The sequence below is a fragment of the Sebastes fasciatus genome, chromosome 22, assembly GCF_043250625.1.
Source record: "Sebastes fasciatus isolate fSebFas1 chromosome 22, fSebFas1.pri, whole genome shotgun sequence".
NCBI lineage: Eukaryota > Metazoa > Chordata > Actinopteri > Perciformes > Sebastidae > Sebastes > Sebastes fasciatus.
Window position 1 is genome coordinate 8,083,078 of NC_133816.1, and position 23,672 is coordinate 8,106,749.

Genomic DNA, 23,672 nt, shown 5'->3' on the forward strand with positions numbered 1-23,672 from the left:
AAAGTGTTCCTCGGCATTATTTGTACTATGGGTTCTTTAAATGGGAAAACAGAGACAGTGCACCATAGGAACTAGGAGTGGGGGGAAAAAATCGATACAGCATAGTATTGTGATATTTTGCGTGGCAATGTTGTATCGATACCCAGACGTCGAGTAACGCTCTTTTATTATATAAACTATTAACCTCCTAACAATGCGACGGACGCTATTCTGTCCCTCAGAGGTTGGACGTCTTAAAGCTAAGGTGAAGATACAGGTATTTTATGAAACTACAAAGCCTAAGGAACCGATTGGTACCAACCATGTCATGTTAGCTTGTTGGTAGGAACGCTAAATAACGCTCCAAGATTACACTACATTTTCAAAGGGGCCCCTTGACCCTCTGACCTCAGGATATGTGAATGAAAACTCTGAGATGAACAGAGTGAAAACTGTATCTTATTTGATAAAACAGATGTTGACAAACTGCATAATTTGCAGTTGAAAAAAAAGTAATAAATTGCAAAATATCTAAATATGTCTTATATAATACTCAGCATATCACAAAATGTTTAAAAAAAAAAGAAAATCGCACTAAGATTGTATCCTCTGGCATCTGGTGTATTCCCATCCCTAATAGGCACATTAACCCAAACCCCCCTATAATCATATTTTTTGATATCTTTCTTTGCGGAATATAAACAAGTTTATATTGAAACCCTGTTTTCAATTACAGTGGCAAAAGAAGTCAACCTTTTTAAATGATAAATTATGTCTAACCCTAATACAAACAGCTGCACAAGGATTTTCCAGAAATGAAATCCAAATGAAATCCAGGACAAAATGTTGATTTAAATTAGAAACTATCTGACTGAAGAATAGGTAAACATTGGATCCCAGCTTTGGGCACTTCACAGTTTTTGATATTAGTATTTTAAGTTCAATACCACGCCATATTTTGCGCAAATCCATGATTGGTGTTCCCTTTCCATACCAACTATCAGATTCCTTATGCGTAATTCATTGTGGGCTATACAATGGTATTTAATGAATCCAAATTCTCCATATAATGCATTGCAAGCGATGTACTGTATTTACATATGATAAGACGTGTATTGCATATAACCCTTCGCTCTTTACATCAGCAATCCAGACTCACCAGAATAAATTTAAAAGGGTTTTGAAGCTGTGAAACAACCAAGAAATTGTCCGACACCCTTCATTTCCTGATTCTAAGGAAAACCACAGATTTAGTTGCTGGTGGCTGCCTCAGTGCATGCACTGGATGTTGGCGTCTATGGTTGGGATTGTTCTCTCTCTCCCTCTCTCTTTCAGACTCTGAATCAGCAGGTCCCTTCGGTAAACAAGGCAGAGTGATTGTTGGATTTGCATATTCCTGAATAAATCATATTGCATTTCTGCGATAAGCAGAGCTCTACTGTTTGGTAGCTTTTCCTCCTCCTTTTCTTCCTCCTCTCTTCTTTCTACAACATTCACGCATGCTGCCACGAATTAACCCTGATCATGAGGGACCGCGGCGGAGTGAGAAAGTGCTGCTCAAAATTCATGTTTTTCGGCGGTAGGAGAAACCATGCCATTGGCCCCCTTGTGGGGCCCCCCCGACTGCGAACTACGTGGATGGTTAATCAGGCCTGATAATGATGCATGCCCATGTCCGCCACCAAGGACAGGGGATGGCAGCCATGCTCGACGGTGGGAGATGGGGGTAGAAAGCCTGGGAGGGGAGGAGGTGGAGATTAAAGAGACTGGAGCTGCAGAGAATCAAGATAGTTAAAGAGAGGGAGGTGGAGAGGAGAAATAGGAAGATAAGTAGTGGAGGAGGAGAGGAGAGGAGGAGGAGGAGGAGGAGGAGGAGGAGGAGGAGGAGGAGGAGGAGGAGGACTCCCCAAGATGAGTCTATAAAGGAATGCAATAGAAGTCTGATCCAATGGATGAGGTTATCTAATGTGGGTGCAAATTACTATTTTGTGTGCGCATGTGTGTACACGCCAGGCAGGCATATGGACATGTGTGCATATTCACATCACTGTGTCTAATGGGGCTGGGGGATGTGGTTCTTAATATGAACCCATCTACAGACCCTGTTTAATTACAGCCCTGGCATGCTAAAGAAGCAACCAGGAGGAAAAAAAAATCCTCCATTAAAGCCGCATGTAGGCCTTCTCCCCCATCAGTTCAGCTGATGACTGCTTTTTTTCCCCCTTCTCCCCCTTATTCCCCTAACTTCCTTCGGAGAATTGGGATGGTGGTATTTTGGCTGTGAAAAGGAAACCATCGGACGGCAGGGGCATGAATATTCCAAATGACTAATGTTGCACATGCTTATTTTTGACATATCTGGCTTCCGCAGGGAAATAAAACACTTCTAATGCAGGGGGACCATCTGTTATCTGTTGCTGGTGTTTCAGAGCAGGCGGGCGCTGTGTGCACACACTCTCGCTCGCGCGCGCAAAAACACACACGGGCGTGGAGACACACACTTATGCACACAGGCAGACAGATCGACACATTCTCGCACAGCGGGGGGGCGTACATAGACAGCGAGACACGTGCGCGCACACATGTACTAACAGCGGAATCCGTCGGGAGCGTTGCACAACAGACAGGCTCTAAACTCCTATACAAATTGAACACTCCTTTTTTAATTCAGTGTGTTTGTCAAATGCGCTGTAAATCTCGAGCTGTAGGGTGACGGGGAAATGCACACGCTTTTTATGCTAGCCATAAATACCTGGGCCTGTCTCCTCGCAGCAGCTGGAGCGGGATAATATGCTCGTGGTGTGAAGGGGGAATAAACTAGCTGCATCACCTTGAAAGCAGAAATATGAGACACACAAACAGCCTTCTACATCAGCCACACATCTAAGTGCATTCTCTCACTTAGATTTGTTTGGAGCTATATGGCCATAGGAATAGATAGCTCTCTCATGCATGGGTAATCTGTTTGTTATTCTCAGACAATAGCCAAGCTTCGAGGTACGCCACAATACTTCTATTCAACAACAGAATATTTGTGAACATTTTGGATGGCTTCATTTACTGTAGAATTGCCTTTCAACTCTTGTGCCTGTACATTTCAACATCACAAATGATATGTAAAAAAAAAAAAAAAAGTTTCCAGGGGATATCAAATTGATGAATAACAATCATGAATCAATTGTAGAAATGGTCTGTGCCTCTAATATATTTCAACATAATAATAGAAAAACCTAGAAACTAACAAAGTGTGTGTAGATTCTAATTTCTTATTAACAGATCATTTATCTTTTTTATATACTTATTTTTATAAAGTAATAATTGGTTAAAGCCACTGTTTAGGAACTGTACATTTCTGACCTCCCCATGGCTCTTTTTTCACGCTTTAAAAAAAATCTAGCTTTGGCGTCCTATTGGCTGTGCTCCGGCTGGTGGGCAATGCTTGGTATTTCCTCAACTGATCTCAACATGGCTGCCGGGACACAACTTTCTAATTTTACAGCTAAACAGTGCACTACAAGATATTTCTGAAAACATTTGAGGCGAGAAATAGACATTACAGTAACAGAATATTAATTTGTATTTGATCAGCTTGGTAAGTCTACATCACAAACGATTAACACAACTAGTTAAAAATCTAAATGTTTTTGTTTTTCTGTAAAACTACTACTACTACTACTACTACTGTAAAAGCTACTGTAGAAACATGGCAGCTGGCTCCGTGAAGAGGACCCGCTCTGTATGTAAATATAAACTGCTCATTCAGATGATTATACACTAAAGAAAACATACTTAATATTATAATTAGGGCTGTCAATCGATTAGAATTATTTAATACTTTTATCAACATGGGAGTGGGCGAATATGCTGCTTTATGCTAATTTATGTATACATGTATTATTGGAAATCAATTAACAACACAAAACAATGACAAATATTGTCCAGAAACCCTCACAGGTACTGCATTTAGCATAAAAAATTTACTCAAATCCCAACATGGCAAAAATTGCAGCCCAACAGGCAACAACAGCTGTCAGTGTGCTGACTTGACTATGACTTGCCCCAAACTGTATGTGATTATCATAAGGTGGGCATGTCTGTAAAGGGGAGACTCGTGGGTACCCAGAGAACCCATTTACATTCACATATCTTGAGGTCAAAGGTCAAGGGACCCCTTTAAAAATGGCCATGACAGTTTTTCCTCGCCAACATTGAGCACAGGTTTGGAGCATTATTTAACCTCCTTTGCGACCAGCTAGTATGACGTGGTTGGTACCAATGAATTCCTTAGGTTTTTCTAGTTTCATAAGATGCCAGTATCCTCATCCTAAAGATAAATTGTGTTAATGGGCTAAAGAAATTAGTGGCCTTATTATCGCATTAACGCATGTTAGGGCACGCGTGTAAACAACACTATAATTTTGGTGCGATGGGACTATACTCTCCCATAGGTGTGATTTTTACACACAAGATCTAGTTGATCCATTGTGTTGACACAATCATATGCAACTAGCAGCAGGCAACAGAACAACACAAATCTCTGAGCTCTTGTGTTTAAGGGCATAAGCAAACTTTGGGCTGTATTAAAAATTTGTGACACAATAAAAAAAGATTAATTTAATTCCAGAAAGGACAACATTTTTAAAAGGAGGGATATTAGGTGTGGGGTCACAAGAGCAGTGGGGGTGAAGGGGACGGTGAGAGGTTTAATAACTTACCTCTGTCAGCTGCCTTTAAGTGAGGATCTTCACCCACAAGGCTGCCTGGTGCACCATGTGTGTCTTTGATCTACAAGCACGTAATGGAAGCAAAGGGAGAGAGAAAACAAGGTCAAAGATCTATACACTTGTAAGACCTTGGGTATCACCTGCATTAATGTATAAAGCAGCGACGACAACAGCGTGTGTGCGTGTGTGCGTTAGACGGCAAGAGTGACTTTAAAAGATCATTTCAGCTCCGAGTCCATGATTCTAATATGCACCTCCCAGCAGACATCGAAAGACACTGTGCGCTTGATGTTGCAAAAATACAAGGTTCCATTCTGTGCTCTAGGAGGCTCCCAGGAGCCTCTGAAAGACAGTTTAATGATGAAAGACAACATGCCTGGATGCGAGCGTTTCGGTTTTAGGTCACAGGGGAAAAACAGGCAGAGCCAAAACAATTTTAGGTCTTTAATTTTTCTTTTTAAGACGCCGCATTCATTTAGAAAGATCCGAGTCACGCTGCAGATCCTCACCTTGCGGAAGGTTTTAGGGAGATAATCACTAAATCCTTGCTAGAGTAAATATTGTTGATTGCTAAGCTGTGGCGGTAAAATATTGATATCCCAAATATCAAAATATTGACATGCATTTCTCGCTGGGAATCTACCTGAGGTTAGAAAAATGTGCGCTATTACAGATGTGCTACATTCTGTTGTTGACGCTTGTAGGCATTCTCTATTATAAAATTAAAGACAACAAAAAATATTGTGCTAAACATCTTTCCAAAGTGTTCACGATGCTGAGGAGGACTAAACATGACAATATCCCCACGTATGGGGCAGAAGGAAATATGGGTCTGATTTGATGACATGCTGTCATTTTTTTTTTTCCTTCACTGGAAACCAGACTGTAAACTCAACTGTGCGAGTGAGAGGCGTTGCCAAATTCAATGTGACTCACCACCTCTGGAGCAGAACAAAAACCCGCTTAAGATCACTGTGACATCGCATGCAGCATTTGTGGTTCAGAATATTTTTGACAGATTGAATACGAATGTGAAAATTGCCATGCCAAAAAAAAAAAAAAAAAAAAGCCTCAAGTAAACATGTCACTGAGTTTGAAAAAAAAAAAATCTTTAGAAATAATAATCCACAAATTTTATTCCCATGAAGCTTTGTCAGCTCAGGTTCGACATCTGGAAGGGAATGTCTATTGATCCTAAAATCGGTTTATCTATTGATCCCAGCTGTGTTGTTTTTCCCTATAACATCCAGGTTTTAGTCATTTGGTCTGTCTTACAAGGAAAGCACTGAGACGGCTGTTTTATTATTATTTTCCAATAAATACAAATGCAAAGAAAAAGTTACATTTCGACATTTTCCTCCATCACCATTTTTCCCAATGCAAGTAAACAATGCAGAGTATTAAGAGTATTACGAAAATGTACTTATCCAACATGAATGATAAGGCTCTATCCATAAGAAACGGATGTGGTCACTGTGACGTCACCCATTGGTTTGTGGACTGCTGTTTTGAAATCTTGAGTTCGCCGTTTTGGCCGTCACCATCTTGTTTTTTTGCAACCGAACGCTGAATAAGTCTTTTTTAGGCGACCAAAATGTTATAATTAACTTTCATGAACTGAAAACACACTGTGAAAGAGTTAAAGTTGTTAAGACGATAATGTGGTCAACTCCCAGACCACCGTGTTAGCGACCTGTCAATCACAAGGTAGCCACGCCCTAAAGCATACCCTGCTTTATGGTCTATTTGACTCTAAATGGAACCATAATTTACTAAATGAACATCATGCTGTATTGAATAGGACTTGAAACTAGCAATTGAGATCATAAACTCATGTTTACAATGTTTACTGAGGTAATAAATCCAGTGAGAAGTATAGGGTAATTTTCTACTAGACTTCTATACAATCAGACTTCTTTTTGCAACCAGAGGAGTCGCCCCCTGCTGGCTGTTAGAAAGAATGCAAGTTTAAGGCACTTCTGCATTGGCTTCACTTTTCAGACCACGAATATTACACGGCGAAAAAGCAATGTTGTTTTTTTCCCTGAACAAGGTTGATTTTTCTGAGATTTTGCACCGCAAATAAATGCATCAACCAATCACGTTATGCGCGACGGACATACACTATAGTGTACAACAACACGGCGGCTCTATATTCCCGAACCAAGACGGTGAACTTTAACACTCCTTTCAACCTTGACAAAGGCAGCGCAGACCAGATCCACTCCTTCCTTTCTTACCTTTCACAATAAAAGCCCTAGACACCTACCGCATAATGGTTTACCAGAGGCAAATACACTCGGAGCATTTTGCTAAAAGGAAACTGAAATAGCATACAGTAGCTTAGACTATACAACAATTTAGCTCAGACAGACTGCCAGACTGGTAGTTTGCCTGCGCAAATCTATTCAAACCTTTTATTGAAAAAGTATTGCAACTGTCGCAACCGTGTTGTTCCTTTGTCACGCCCCATGTGTGTAAAGGCCTTTACTACTCTGTGCTTTGCATATTTGACAACTCCTGTCGCATTAACTGTTGGTGAACCATGGCTTTTTTTGAGCAACAGTGGGTTCATTTCACCCCCTCAAGTGGATCCTCTGATTGTGCTTTCACTATAAAATTTCTCCTAGTGGGACCACAATGCATGCTTTCTTACACAAAATACTGAATTACTAAACTATCCACATCTTCTGGACATGGATACAGACCAACATTATGTAGAAAGATGAAGAATATCCCCAGGTATGTTTGATTCGTATTCAATATTTGATAGGAAATACACAGTGGAAGCATCCCCCTGACAATAGTCAATGCTCACCTAGCCCCAGTAGCCTCAACAAGATAAGTCTCCCACACGTATTGTTGGACTGTGAGAGGCAGAAATAATGGAGGCATCACTTCAAGCTCAGTCCGCTCAGTCTACCTATCTTTTCATGTCCACATCATTCTCCAGTTCTTGTTTGTGTCTGAGAAGGAGACACCGGCAGCAGAGTAAAGCCTTCAAGCAGCCACATATGCTCCAAGAAAAAATCAGCCGGCGCACGGAAAAAAAAACAGAGGCTTGCTCTTGAAAACTGTCTGCCTTTGAAGGATCTTTATTCTCCGTTCCCCCGGCTGCAAAAGATGTGTGTAACGACTTAGACATACAATGGGTGCACCGCGGGTATTTGTCCACCGAGAGCCGGGCCCGGCGAAATGAAAAGAGGGCCACGCATACCCAGGAAGCGCCTAATTAATTGACAAGCAGATATTTCTGAGTTTATAATCATCAAACAGACTTCATTTTGTTCCCCCACCGCCATCCTCGCCAACCCAGCTTCCCAGGCGACTTACTTAAGAGACTTATCTTATAAATACAGCCCTAATCAAAATAAATGACTAAAAGCTCTAAGGGAGTTGAAGGCTATACACATTTACATCAGAGGAACTGATGCAATTTAAATAGCCGCCTGTGCACCGGTTCAAATCACAGAGAATCCGAACTTATGTAATACTTTTCAATGTTTTTTTTTTTTGCTCAGTTTGGCAGACCTACATTCATGACAGCCAAGTAGGAGACACACGGCCTCCTTCTATGTGTGTGTTATGCACAATTCCCTCGGCAGCATGCTCAGTTGGTGAGCGTGTCATATTTTACAGAATACTTTTTAATAATTAATGTGTCACATGCTATTTGTCTCTTTGAACGCACTTAACGTGTGTGTTCTCTGCGCGTGTTTACATCTGCATGCTATACATGACTTTCTACGTACTTCCTGCTCCACATTCTTCCCCCCCGTTTTGCTCTTTTCTTACAAAACGTAGCAGTGGCTGTGTCTCTTAGAGGCTTTTGTTATAGCCAGTCAGTGATACCTACGTTAAGATGGATGGATCATCAAGTTTCCCATCAGCGAAAGTTTTGATGGATATGTTACTGCCACAAAGCCCGATACGACAGATTGCACAGTCTGTGAAGCCCACATCTCTCTCTCTCGGTTAGTTTAAACAGAAGCACGCTACAGCAATTTAGCACTCAGCTTTACTTTCAGCTGTACTAAAGTCAGATTCAGGGTTTTTATGTGGAGACTGCAGTGTTCAACGGCACGACCGGTATCTCTGCAGAGGCACAGAGGTTTAATGGTAAAATGTGACAGCAGCACGATGTTTGCAGAGTCTCCTCTGCCTCGTGACACTGTTGCTAATGCAAACGGAGCTTGGCTGTGACATTTGTGGAAGCCTCCGCAGAGTTTAACTTTTGGACAGAAGCGCGGAGAGTAGGGTCGATGTGGGCCCTGCGTAGACCTTTTGCAGAGCTCAGCACTCACCACGCCGACAAGTTCTCAAACCATGTGGGTGAGATGGGTTCGAAGCAAACCCCTTATGACCACTCCAAGAGCGACTCATGGACATTTTCTTACGTGTCAACTGAACTAGGTAACTAAAGTGGTTAAGGTTAGAGGAAGACCTCCTTCAAAGACATCTAAATTCACTGGTTGTAGGAGTGGGACAGCATAACATGGTCTCAAGGGTCTCATGCTTTATATGCCCAACCATCCACGTCGACCTCCTCTCCAAGGTCTGGTCACACCTGGAAGTAGCAGAGTAAAATTCCCTTTTCACCTCTTTGCAAAATAGGTGGAGCTGGAAGCTTAGTGATGTTGCGATTACTTGTGGGTGATGTAATACAGTTAATATGATAGCTTCCTCCATGTTGGACTCTATGATTGTCTCTGTTCGGGCCATTCGTAGTTATACCTACAAAAAGTAATGTGCTGTAATTTGTATACATCACACAAAATTAATTTGTATGTAATCCACGTTTGAAACCGGAAGTCAACGTTGACTTATTTGTCACGTAACTTCCATACTTAAGCAACGCCACTTCCTTATTTTAACCCAAACCACAGTCTTTTCCTAAGTAGTTTTGTTGCCTAAACCTAACCAAGTTGTTTCCTGTGAAGACGGAAGTTTATTTTGAAAAGACTGCATGCATGTAACGAGCGGAAATTGACAAGTGTTGCTTGATATTCTTAGGGAAAACGCACAAAAAAGGAGCAATAACTTTTCTAAGATATCATACGAACCGTTGTATGAGGATATGTTGCTCTGTTGCCTCAAAGACCAGCATTGTCAAGCCAATTTTCCAATAGGTCAACATTTGCGTGTCAAAGCTCATCAAAGTTGAACTCTTCATGAAATCACAGCACAAATCTACTTCAGCTCAACAAGAGATGGGCGGATCACAACAATTCCATTGAAATAAACTGATTTTGGTCCAAAATACTGTTATCAACGCTGGTGTGACCACTCCCAAATGGTGAAGACCAACTTGAAGCGAACAAATTATGCAACGCCATCTCTGTCACTGTCAAGTCGCTCGCAATACGGCAAGTACAGTAGCTTCCTTGTTAGCCAAACAGTACAGAGTTTCTGGGCGAACACTGCCTTTATTTGCAATTGACAATGCTTTGAAAGTTCTCTTGCGTCCCATACAATAAAAAAAATGGGACAGAATTTGGGCCGTATAACGATGTAAACTTACTTCCGCCTTTGCTACCGATAGAGGTCAGTTATTTTTCACATTATTCATCTGACCACAAGAGGTCCCTTGTTGTGTCAAATTTTCCATAGATATCGCAATGAATATCGTTATCATGAATTGTTTTGGCCATGGTAATCGTGTAGTGTATTTCTGATATTGTGACAGCCCTAATACATGCCATACTTCTAATATAATAGACCAATCATGCAGTATCTTAATATTTTAATAACAACGGCCTTCCTTTACCAACAACTAAAATTTGCAGGAAAAATAGATGACTGGTTGCTCTGTATACGCAACCGTGGATCAAAAATGTATCGAGTGCTCTTTGAAAACGTGGGAAAAAACTGGATAAACGGGAAGATATCCAGGCACTCCAAAATATAAGAACAACGAGGAAAGAAATATTAAAAAGCCAGCTGACCACTGTAAGTCTTCATCAGGGCTTAAGACCTAAACATATTGGCTATTTTTTTTTTAATGATTTAGCTACCACAATTAAGGATTTTCAATATTTCCTTCTTCGTTCTTCTATTTTGGAGTGCCTGGATTGCCTTCCCCTAAAATTTGCAGTCTGTGTTTTTCCATCCCGTTTAAGTTGGCCATTATCTGAGGATCTGATGCTGGCAGCATTTAAGAGCAGATCAAGGCAGCACAGACAGTGTGGTGCTGGTGGTGGAAGCGTGCATATGTGTGCCTGAGAGACGGCGTGTGTGCTCTGTGAGAAGTAAAATAATGACAGGCGAGGACGGATGGCTGGTGACGCGGTGACGAGACGAGCGCCACATATTTTGGGCCTCAGGCTGGGCAGCTGTGAGAAACTTCTTCTCTCTTATCCCCTCTTCCCCTGGTTCCCCCCCCTCCACTCCTCCCACTCCTCCCCCTCCCCCCCCCCCCTCTGTGGCACTGTTTAAACAGAGGACAAAGACGCCCTGAGTGGTTTTCCTTTTCCGATCCCATACATGGCTGCTGGCACTTTCCTCTTCTGTATCTCCAGCTCGCAGCGAGAGGAGTGACAGAGTGAGTCACGGTGGTTTTAACAAGAGAATCTTTTGATTAATTTTAATGGCACTTCCGAACAAAATCTTCTTCCACTGGGAGAATATCTTGCTGTCTATTATTACATGTTATCTTGTTTTACTATCACACATGAGTTGAGATTATGTTTGAAACTGAAAAAAGATAAAAATGGTAACTGCACTTTTTACTGTATGAGTCATGTCTCCTGGAAAACCATGTTTAGACTTTAAACGGCGCTGATACAGTCAAAGGGCTACCTGTGATGAATGCTGCATTTTTTAAAGTGGGTGGGTATTTTTCCGAGTGTGTGTGTATGTTTATGTGTGTGTAAGTGATGATGCTGGTTGTTTAACCCTCTGAGACCCACAACAAACCAGTTTTTGTCTTTTTAAGGGAGGCGGGGGAGGATTTGATAGCAGGTCAATAGTATACATCACATAGAAGAGGTGTACATCATCTGAAAGCTGGGAACCTGAAGATTAATTTGAGGTGCAGCTCAGCACTGTGTAGGTTCTTATCATAAATCACAAATAAACATGAATCAATTCATTAAATAATGAATTAAAATTAATTATTAAAGTGTGTTAGGGCTCAGAACATTATGATGGAATTATATGATGGCCATTCCCATGCTCACTTATGTCTCATAAGTTGAAATTTTGGTGCTGATACCATTTGTTACACAGATTTGGTGTAAACTTAACCATTTTTTACCATTCGAGAATTGATAAAAAATATTAATAATCCCTCTAAAATATCACATTAAGACACCAAAACCTTAAGAAACACCAAAGAAAAAGCCATTCTGTAATTTGGTTTCAAAAACCTTTGACATTTGGAGATTTCTGCAAGTATTGGCGATTGGATGGCTGGAAATTGCTCAGAAACCCCCTGATTGTCAATCTACTGTACCTAGGAAAGCCATATATCCTCTGAATGATCTAGGTCTCTAGTTTGTGTTTGTAATGTTTCATGAGGCTGTGATTATCCTAGAGGTCACCACATGTCATTTTATACAGTGAAGTCAAGTTTAAAAAAAATGGTCTCACTACAATGAAATGGTTACTATGGTGACCAACATCATCACACATGAATACGATTGGGCTCATTGGAGATCCACAACAGTCTCAGCTTCACAGTGATACCCAATTTATGCAATTCCAAGACTGTTTAGGGGGAGACTCGTGGGTACCAATAGAACACATTTTCATTCACATATCTTGAGGTCAGAGGTCAAGGGACCCCTTTAAAATTGGCCATGCCAGTTTTTCCGACAAGCTAGCATGACATGGTACCAAGGTATTCCTTCTAGGCTTTCATGATATCCTTCACTCTATAGCTCTAAAACTGAATCTGCTACAGCATCTAAAAAGTCGTGATTGCCCGCGAACCCACTGGTCTCACGAGGTTAAGCAGCATACTTGACTTTAGAGTCCACAGTCAGCGGTAAATTCATGGACATATGGCAGGTTTATATGTGACTAAGTTCGATGAAAACACACAATTTTATGAAAATGAGGGACACACACATTGCATAGCATCTTTTATACATCACAGGCACCCTCGGCTGCATCCTGGGACACCAGTTCAGACAAGAGCGAGAGCCAATTAAAGTTCTTTAATCTGGAGAAATTACTGCATTGCTCTGTATGTATGTATGTGTGTTGGATGGCTATCAACGGAGAGAGAGAAAACTGGCAGCTTGCGTGTCGCCGTCACACTTTCAGGTCATGCCAGTTGGCTTCTCCCGACGTGCGACAGCGGTGAGATCCAGACAGAGCAGGAACAAGAAAGTAAAAGAGCAGAAGGGGAAAACATGGCAGCCGAGGACTACCACTCCAACATCAAACGAATATTGTCACAACAGAGCAGCCGCCCCTGTTAGCTGTGACACCATTCAGCTGCTCGTCACGCCGAGTAAGGCGAGGCAGAAACCGACTGTAAGTCAAGCAAGCGCACTGTTTATTAAATAAAGAGAGCGGGGGGAGAGCGGCGATGCGGCGGCGGCGGCAGCAAAGTGAGCATGCTGTAGTGTTGTCAAACCTTTCGTAAGTAGCATGGAAAGGCGGCGATTTCGCATCCCTCCATGAAATTGAATGTTGGGGAGGGAAATGATGTGTGCCTTCAAATAACAGTAAAGGCAATCATTGAAGCTTGCACTTGAGAAATATTGAGAGGTTGCCGCTGGAGTTTGAGCGGCGCTGAAAAAAAAACAGCAAAAGTGATTATTTAGTGGTATTATTTTATGGTTGATGCAGCATATTTCTATAATGTGCAGCTGAGTGAAGGGAAGGGCTGAGGTCAGCTTTAAAGGTAAAGGCAGATGGAGCCAATCTGTATCACAAAAAAGGGAGTGAATTTCAAAGTCGCTTGAAAAAATTACTTTTGCAAAGAGAACACTTCTATTTCATAATTCCCCTCATTGATGTAAACATCAAAAAAAGCCCAGTTAAGTTTCTGTATGATCTTTAAAAGCATGTAATCAAATCATTAAGTGCTGTAATTGTCGCAGTCTGTGCAAAAAAACAGATTTGTACCCATATGTTGGCATTTTGCAACAGTATCAGATGGATCGGCAGAAGTTCTGTAGTCATACTGAAATTTTAAAGAAAACAGCTAAATGATCAGCAGCCAGACTCTCGCCCGAAAAGAACTGTTGTCTGTGACAGAAGGAAAACAGGAGGGAAAAAAAAGGAGTAGGAGTGTCAGGAAGACAGACCAAAAAAAGAAAGGCTGTCTCCTAGCGGACGCTGGCGTGCGGGCCTGTCAGTCGTCATCGCGTGCCACTCTCTCCCTGCTCGACACAGTGAAACTGAGGCAATGTACCCCATGAAATATTCACCAAAGTTGTCTTTGCTTAAAAAGGAGAGCAGGGGGGGGGGGGGGATGTGCTGCGATAGATAGATGGAGAGTCCCCCAAATGCTCTTGATGTCAGGTTTATTTAGGCCTCTACATGAGAGTGGGGGGCAACGGGGAGACCAGCGGGGGGTCCATTAAATGTTCACACAAATGCACCCCTAACAGCAAGTCAGTCTCCACAGCAAGACCGCCCCAATCTCCAGAAATACTCTGCTAATTCAGCTGTACTCTGAATATCCAAAGCGTGTTTTTGCTAGTACTGCCGACACTGCTGGTTCTTGTTTTTCCAAAAGATTTTTAAGTGTAAAGATTTTTTTCTTTTTCATTGTTGATGCTTGTGGTGAATGTAGAATATGGCCACAACCCTTGCAGCTACTGTAGTGCTGTTATTGTGGGTAAATTACAGACAGTGAATCCATTGCTTTTAACCAGGATGCGCTTTGACATTTGAAACTAAACTACTGTATATTTATCCCCATTCGACCCAGTGATATCTATTTGCAAATACCAGTCTATGCTGACTTTGAACACTGATCTGCAATTTCTTTGTGCTCATAGGAAAGAGGGGAAACGTATGTGTTCTTTCAGAATTCAAAACTATAGACTGTATATAAAGATAGACGCGTCTCTACTTCCTCCCACTGTACAAAAGTGAAGCCAAAATATCCCGGATACGGCTGCCATCCTGAGATTTTGACGTCATTTGGAGCCAGAGTCTGCGCAGTAGTGATCGGGGGGGTTGGAGCCGTGGTATCGAGGTCCCGCCCACACACCCGGCCGAGCCAATCACGAGCATAGCACAACCGAAGCTTGTTAGCGTGAGCCAGCTAGCTGCTACGTTAGCACCACGGTAGCCGTTTGTCTAGAAAGACACAACAATTATCTGTAATATCTCTATAACTACATTTATGATCAAACTGGCACATGTTCTATTACGCGGACTCGTGACGGCGATGTAAAGTTATAGTTCCATCTCCTCTTTCGTACATTTCCCGAGCCTCTGGCTCCGTGACTATACTTCTCTCAGACCAGCTGTCAATCTTGACGTCTCACCCTATTTTAATAGCATTAAAATAACTAATTAAAACCAAACTTATCAGAAAAATTAACACTTAAAACATACATCAGCATGATAAGTACTATCTAAAATGACAGAAACCATCTTTGGGAAAAATGTATTTGACGTGTACTTTGACTTTTCATTTTGGCCCATGTCCCATCCGCTAACATGGAGGGGGCGGGATTTATGACCAATACTGCAACCAGCCAACAGGGGGCGATAGAGATGTTTTGGCTTCACTTTTGGGAAGCTGTCATGTCGTCCACCTTTATATACAGTCTAAGAAATTGGATGTACAGGGTTTGGTTGGGCTGCACGAACACCTCGCATTATTTTCTGTAACTAAGGCTAGCAGTAATCTGGCAACCCTTCCACAAGAGAAGGGAGGGCGGGTTAAAGTTGTATCAAATTAAAGAAAAGCCTGAATAATTTGCTCCTAATGAGGCTGTATGAGAGATGCAGTGATGCATTAGCAACGATTGCTTCTGAAACAGAAAGCACTGTCATGGCCATTGCATTTGTGACGGCCTCTGTTGCCGGGATGAAATGTGGTATGAAAGTGTGGAATGAAAAAAATGCCATTAGCTGCCGCATCTGCTGGCGTCAACATAACACAATTAGACCCGGTCCTTTGTATCTGTGTGTAAAGGTCAAAATCCATCACCAGTCGTAATGCGGCACATTCTATATGGCACTGTTTTCCTGATCCGTTTTTTGATGTAGGCGTCTCAAGGAAATCTATAGAATGGCGTCACATGTAAGTGAACTGAACACATGGCTGAAACCTAATGGATGCAACAGAGATGCTTGATCGGGCAGTGAAGAGCAAGAAACTCAAATGCTTACAAGTCGTTCACAACCCCTTGAGAATTTAAGTGTCATACCGATGTTTAAGTGCCATACGGCAGCTGAAACGTCTCCTACAGTGACAGAGGTAAAGCTTAAGATTGCTTGATAACAGCGGTCAGCACTTATCAACGCTTTCCACAAGCTGGTTTGTGGTTGTTTTGCATATAATGTTGAAGAAATCACCAGTGGAAAGCAAGATGTACACAACAAACAGCAGCAAAAGTAGCATTGGAGTAGTACTGCAAAAAAACGCCTTATCCTACCCTGTACTGCATCAAACCTTGATACTGTACCTGTAAGAACTGAGTACACGATCAACAACCAGCCTGTCCTCATCTAAAACACAAGTAGGAGCTTCTGTGTGCCACAAATGATCATATTTACAGCTACAAACAACCAAGCTTTTCGGCACCTTTCAGCACCTACTTCCTGTGTAGCCACGGCCATAAGTAAGTACTGGACAAAAACTCTTACTGAACAGAAAGGGCTGTAAAGGTGCAAGGACCTCAAACACTTATCATCTTCGCACACCTTGAGGTTCACAGAAAATAAAGATCTACCTCAAGGGTCATGTTTGGACACCTCTGTCAACTGAGACTTTCAAGGCCTACTTGCTTGAAATGTGACTGGATAATAGTTAAAAGGTAAAGACTGGGTTGAATGAAAAGAGAACACAAGTTACTAGGGGTGGGAATCACCAGAGGCCCCACGATACGATATTATCGCGATACTTAAGTCACGATAAGATCTTATTGCGATTTTAAACATTTTGGAATATGTATATGTTGCGATTTCTTACCTTTTTTCAACTGCAATTTATGCATTTTGTCAACATCTGTTTTATCTAATAAGATACAGTTTTCATTCACATATCTTGAGGTCAGAGGTCAAGGACCCTTTGAAAATGACCATGCCAGTTTTTCCTCGCCAAAATTTAGCGCAACTTTGCAGCGTTATTTAGTGTTCTTCCCGTCAAGCTAACATAACATGATTGGTACCAATCGATTCTTTAGGTTTTCTAGTTTCATATGAGACCAGTATATTCACTCTAGCTTTACGACCAGCAACAACCGCTGAAAGATAGAATAGTGGCCGGATTGTTTAGAGGTTAATAATTTATATAATAAAAGATTGATATTTGACGTCCGTGCATTGATACAATATTGCCATGCAAAAAATTATAATACTACGCTGTATCGATTTTCCCCCCACCTCTATTAGCTACATATTGTAACTCCAGATTCTGTGAGTATAAGCATAGCCCTCTAATACGTGTATAAAAGCACCAGCTCAGGCAACGCTTCATCTGCTGTCTACCACATTTAAAACTGAATGAGTCAGGGAGGACTCGGATACATCTCGCAGATAGAAATGGATGAAAGGGCACGGAGAGTCTTCTGAGGACGGCCATGGATGAGGATAAAGCTCTAGTGGAGTGCGCCCAAATGCCCTGCGAAGGCTCCACTCCCGCTGCACTGTAGGCTTGTGTGACGGCGTCACACGGCCAGTGAGATAAATGCTGTTTTGACAGAGCCACGCCTTGCGAGTGCCCTCTGTAATGAACGAACAGCTGCTGTTGTCTGTCTCATGTTTGCCGTGCATACAGAATACTGAGACAAAGCACGCACTGGGCAGAGTCAATGAGACAATTCATCTGCCTCGATCTGATGAGGCGGAGGGAAGAACCCCTCAAGAGAAATGATTCTCGACCGACAGGAGTTTGTTAAGACTTTAGATGTAAATGACGGATTTGTCTCTTAAGTTGCTGTGCATCCGTCCTCTCTAATAGAAAGGCAGGACGGCGAGACAGACAGAATGCATAGGTTGTCCTGTCTTAAGAGATTTGGGCTATGGGAGCACAACTGTTATATGTCGCAGGTATGGCTGTCAGGGCGCGAAGGGCGCGAAAGAAATCTTTACGACTGTGCATGCGTGTTGAGGATGAACCCAATAGCGGCAACTTTTAGAGGACAAAGCCTATACGATAAAGAACTCAAGGTGTTTCAGAGGAAAGAAACCTTTTTATGCAGACTTATTTTCTGATCTTTATGTTTGACTCATTTGCCTTTTCTAGTTGTATTAATACTGTGTGGTTTAAAATTGTTGCTTGTTTTTATTATCATTTAACCGTGTGTGGCTCTTCTAAAGGGCGACGCTGCATTTTGGATGATTTGCTGTATTATTATTATTATTAAGACTTCCTTGGCTAGGTCAGAAAAGAGAGCATTACAGTGTTCAACCTTTTATAGCAATTAAAGCATCTACCTGTAACAGAACATGTATTACTCCAGTTCAATGTAATCATTCTAAAATAGCAAAAAGATTACTTTTATTATGGTGATATTTCTAATGTGGGCATCAAAATTCAGACCAGAGCTTCTCCAGCTAACAATAATAGAGCAAATCAAATCATTCCATTTCAAGTGTATGTATTTCAGTGGTGTTTTCATGAAAAGGCGGGAGACAGGAGTTTGCCTTATAATTCACATTCTATGATGGAGCAACACTAAGATAAGCCAGGCGGATGGTGAAATCTAATCTGAACCCCAATGTTTTTTGTCTATGGAAATGACTAGCTTCTTATCGGCAGAGTGGGTTATTTGAGCAGATCCTCGCTGTGGCTTAGCGAAGGGACTCAATCACTGCTGCCCAGCGATAGGCCTCACTTTCGTCCTCTCCCTCTCTCATCTTTTTATCTGGAGGAGCGGAAATGAAAGGATGGTATCTCGTGCTCTCCGCGTCCTCAGTTCAGGAGATGGAGAGAGGCGCGGACATTTTCTTTTAGGCCTCGGCTGTCGGGTGAAAAACATGCGGTTTATAAACCTGTGCTCAGAATGAAATATGACGGCAGCTTAAGGGACTCTAAATTAGCACAGACTGGAGAAAGGAAGGTATTATGAGGTTATTTGTGTTGTGGCTGTCAAGGTAGGATAGAACGAAGAGATAAATCTAATCACACTGTGGTAACGAGAAGAACATTGCTGCGTCAAATCACCAGTGGCTACATTTACAACTGGAGTAATCGAGTTTTTGCACATTTCCGTTTAAAGGAATACACGTTCTTCCTCATTTTGTGCTTATCGTCTAGGTTCTCTATTGTCTCTACATTGTTCCTGGAGATTATGGCACAAAGCCAGTGAAGATACCGGTGCTTTATTTTCCAATGTACATTTATCTAACCATTGTTGGGAAGTTGGAAAGGTTTTGGGTATGGATGGATCAAAGCAAAATGACACAGAGAGGGGAAAGGTTTGAGGCGATTTGAATCTGCTACAGGTGGATAAAAGAAGGGATCAATGATAGATAAGGGTTTGGCCATTAACAGAATTGCTGCAATCATTGGATTCACTAACAGAGGCAAAGTAAATTTGCACGGTTACTTTGGCGGCCTTTGCAAATTCACACCGTTTTATCGACTGCAAACTGACACTGACAACCCTTTGAGGGAATGGACAGAGACAAACTGGAGGAAACTATGGTATTAGCTGTGTCAAGCTGGAGTTATGCTTCTGCAAAGACAAACATAAATGTCTTCTCAAACGTTTACCCATGTACATTGGTGTTCCAAGTGTGTTCCAATATCAACAAGACCCACAAGACGTCACCACTAGGGATTTCAGAGGGAGGACATTTTCCGACTGATAAATTAACTTGTGGGAACACAGATTTTACTGATTACACTGGACATTTTACAAGAAAAGATCACGCTACTATACTCTATATCTAGATCACTATATGTAGAGCGCTTACTCTGACCTTTAATGGGCCTTTCACACAGAACGCGCTAGCGGCACACTGTGATGTGCGTTGGACCCATCGGCGATCACAGAGCAAGCCGCTCCGAATGAAGGAGTGAACGAATGTAGCCACAGGGTTCCCACTCTTTTCCAGGACATTTTCAGTGATGATCTAGCTGGTATGAAAGGCAGTCATCGTGCTATACACTCATATGTTTATGTCTACAGTATCGTGTTTGAAGAGACAATGCTAGCAAAGTAATAAAAAAGTAACATTAGCCAGCATTTATGCGGTGTTTGACTCGCATACAGTTGGGCTACCATTCTCTCTCAACAATGCCTAACACACATTTGAAACCATTGCTCCCATCAAAAGTTGAATCACAAACCTTAAACCTTTGCAGGCAAAACAAGCTAGCAAGAAACTTTAGCGACTGAACCAAGCATTCTAACCAATTTAAGAAGAAATCAACGTTATGTTATGTCATCAAACCTGCTTACTACCATGTGACATGACTTGGGGATGTGGCTTACAGCATTTCCACGACTTAACCAAGAGCAGACGATTCAAAATACTCTCTCGTCCATAAACTACCATTTGAAAGTTAATATGATCCTGAAAATGACTTCAGATGATAATGTTATCTGTGTTGGGGAGCTCTGATAGATAGCCTATAGTTCATTGTCAGATAAAAAGATAATAGGAGAAAGGACACCACAAGGTTTTTCCAGGACATTTTACCTTTTGTTCTCATTCTCCACGTGTTTTCAATGACTGGAAAATTGGTCAACTGTTTTCCAGGTTTTTTCAGGATGCGTGGGAAACTCTGAGTCAGTTTGAAGAAATGAAAAAACAAAGCGAAAGAGACGTGGGTGGTGGAGGAATAAAGAATGATGTTGCTTACCTTGACACTGTCTCCTTTTGTCAGGATGTCCCAGAGTGTGTGTTGAAACTTGGTGAGATCCATCTGATGGCCTCCTCCCAACAAAGCCTCGGGGGGGGTAAGACATAAGAGTCCCTTTTTAATTAACACTCTAACTGAGCAGATGAAGTCCAATAGCATACAAACACATTCAATGTTCAAACGCAGTATATAAATCAAACATATAGCCTCCGTAGCTTTACAGGCAATCAACATATAAGGCTTTCTCTTCTCTTGTAAATGTTTAATACACAACCTGCATCACAAGCGTACACATCTCCTCAAAAGCACGTATATTTTCTGACACATATCTTAAAATGCACACAAGCTCGCAATCTAGTGCAGAGTGCCTGCTGGCCCCGCAGGTATGGCCTTATAAAAAGTGCATTATATAACTGATAATGAACTGCATATCATCCATCTCCCCATTCAGCTCACCTCCCAATAATCCCCGCTGCCATATCTGCTTATCTATTCAAGTCACTCTCTCATTAAATCAGCTTTTACTGCCAAACGGAAGAAGTTTACTGCTTATAGAAGTCAAATACCATTAATCTCGGGGTAGGTTGTAGTTATACAGATATACTGCATGTTTTAATTCACTGGAGGACAAACACATCGTTCCTCCTATCTGAATAAACTCCTGCAAAAAAAAAAAAATAGAAGGGGAGGAAATTTGACAAGCGAATTAATCTGCTGCCTTTTGCCAGCTGAAATGGAAGTCAGTGAGGCGGTGCGTACCAGTGGATGCCCATCAGTCACAGGACCTTGTGCAAGGCCTGAAAAAAAAAAAAGCCGAATGTGACGCTGCTGCGCATTGGGAGGTAAAGGATGTGGACGGAGGGGTGGAAGGTGGTGCAGCTTTCAGTGTTTATTCATCTGAAACAGTGTCCCCTGGAAGCCATTTTGGCAGCGATGTATCACAGCGTGGCGCTGACCTTTAGATACTATGCACAATTAAGCTAAGCTAATAAACACGACTGTGGATCTGGACATTTGGACTGGAAGGCAGGTGCTGTGAATCACCTTGGACGCAAGCGGTGAAAAAAGTTTCTATTGTGCTTAGGTGGTCTCTCCGGAGCCAAATTGAAAGGTGTTTGTTTGAAACGCAATACAAAATATGCTGTGTGCACTGAGAGGGAATGAGCTAAATGCGGCTGAAGTTCACTTTGCTGTGCAGCGTTCGGTCTTTATCTTTTGTTACCGGTGACACGCTCTTTGCATCTTGAGCTCGACCTTTGTTAAACAAGCAAAAGTTTGGTTAGATAGTTAGATTCTGTAGCAAACTGGAGCAATTAGTTGATAAATCCATTACTCAATTAACAGATAACTAATCAATGAGACACTTTTGTCTTTTTTAGGGGGGGGACAGGGGTCTTTAGGAAGAGATGGCAGGTCAACAGTAGACGTCACATAGAAGTGGTGAACATCATATAAAAACTGGCAACCTGAAGAACTGCTCAGAAACCCCCTTATTTTCAATCTACCTAGGATCGAACTATCCATCCTCTGAATGCCCTAGGTCTTTAGTTTGTGGCTGTAAAGTTTCATGAGGCTGTGATTACCCTAGAGGTCACCACAGGTCATTTTATACAGTGAGGTCAAGTTTTTAAAAAAATGGTCTCACTACCATGAAATGGCTACTACAGGGACTAACATCACCACACATGAATACAGTTGGGCTCATCGGATCCACAAGAGTTTCAGCTTTACAGTGAGACCCAATTTTACTCAATTCCAAGACTGTTTAGAGACCCCAGTATGCAGAAATATTCAAATACCATTTTTAAAATAGGCGAAAATAACACATTTATACTCCATGCAAACAACTGCATGATTTTTACCCCAAACTGCATGTGATTATCATAAAGTGGGCATGTCTGTAAAGAGGAGACTTGTGGGTACCGTAGAACCCATTTTCATTCACATATTTTGAGGTCAGAGGTCAAGGGACCCCTGTGAATATGAACATGCCAGTTTTCTCTCACCAAAATTTAGCCCAACTTTGGAGCGTTATTTAACCTCCTTCCCGACAAGCCAACGTGGCATGGTTGGTACCAATGGATTCCTTAGGTTTTAGTTTCTTTCATTAGCTCTAAAACTCAGCTACAGCCTCTGAAAGACAGTAAGGTCAGTGGGGATTACCGGCTATCCCATGGGTCTCATTAACAAGCTAAAATGTCAATATTTTCTAGTTCCAGCTTCTCATTTGTAAAGATTTGTCGTTTTTCTCATTGTTATACTATTTAAAATTGAAAATCTTAAGTTTTAGACTTAGTTGTACAAAACAAAGACACTGGAAGACGTGACCATGAGTTTCATAACTTGTGATGACAATTTACTGAAAAAATAATAGACGGATTAAGCGTCATCATGAAGATATCCCTTAGTATCGGCGCTGTACTATAGTTGGCTAGACTCTGCTCGGTTAATTCACGCATTAGACTTTAAGTTGAAATTATCATCTCTGCTTGCTTGGCCAACAGTTCAAAAACACAAGGACGATTGGGGGAACCAATGTGAACCTTTTCCTCTCCCACGGTGTACAACTGTAATGAGCATCGACCTTGTTCATGTTAATTCATCAAAATACAAAAACAAAACAAACTCTGGGTAACAACAAGGGAACGAGGTGCCGTTTAGAGACCAAAATGCTAAAAGAAAAGAAAGTAAAAACTCCCTTCAAAATTGTCAGATCTTCACCCGAGCTGCAACTTTAAAAGATGTTATATAAATGTTGTGGGTAAATTGCACATTAAGCATCTATCACTTGTATGTAGCAGCACAGTTAGTCTGTAAACTCTATCTAAACTGCAATATCTGAGAGATTTGACTCCTGTAATGTGGAAATTTACCAACAGTTCCGACAAATAAGCTTTACAGTTGATTTAGTCGAACTAACACGAGGGCTGATATAACAGTATGCAGAGATATTGCCTTACAGAGAGAGAGAGAGAGAGAGAGAGAGAGAGAGAGAGAGAGAGAGAGAGAGAGAGAGA

General features: G+C 41.6%; 1 protein-coding gene across 2 annotated transcripts in view; it reads right to left on the bottom strand.

The window, feature by feature from the left end:
- The window catches only part of LOC141760538 (glucosidase 2 subunit beta-like), a 138,577-nt gene that overhangs the window by 76,251 nt on the left and 38,654 nt on the right, over nt 1-23,672 (bottom strand). For both annotated transcript variants that reach the window (XM_074623413.1, XM_074623412.1), the window contains exons 9-10: nt 20,656-20,742; nt 4,695-4,764 (exon numbers count right to left, since the gene is read on the bottom strand). In XM_074623413.1, the coding sequence (XP_074479514.1) occupies nt 4,695-4,764; nt 20,656-20,742 (157 nt within the window). The remainder of the gene's footprint in view (nt 1-4,694; nt 4,765-20,655; nt 20,743-23,672) is intronic.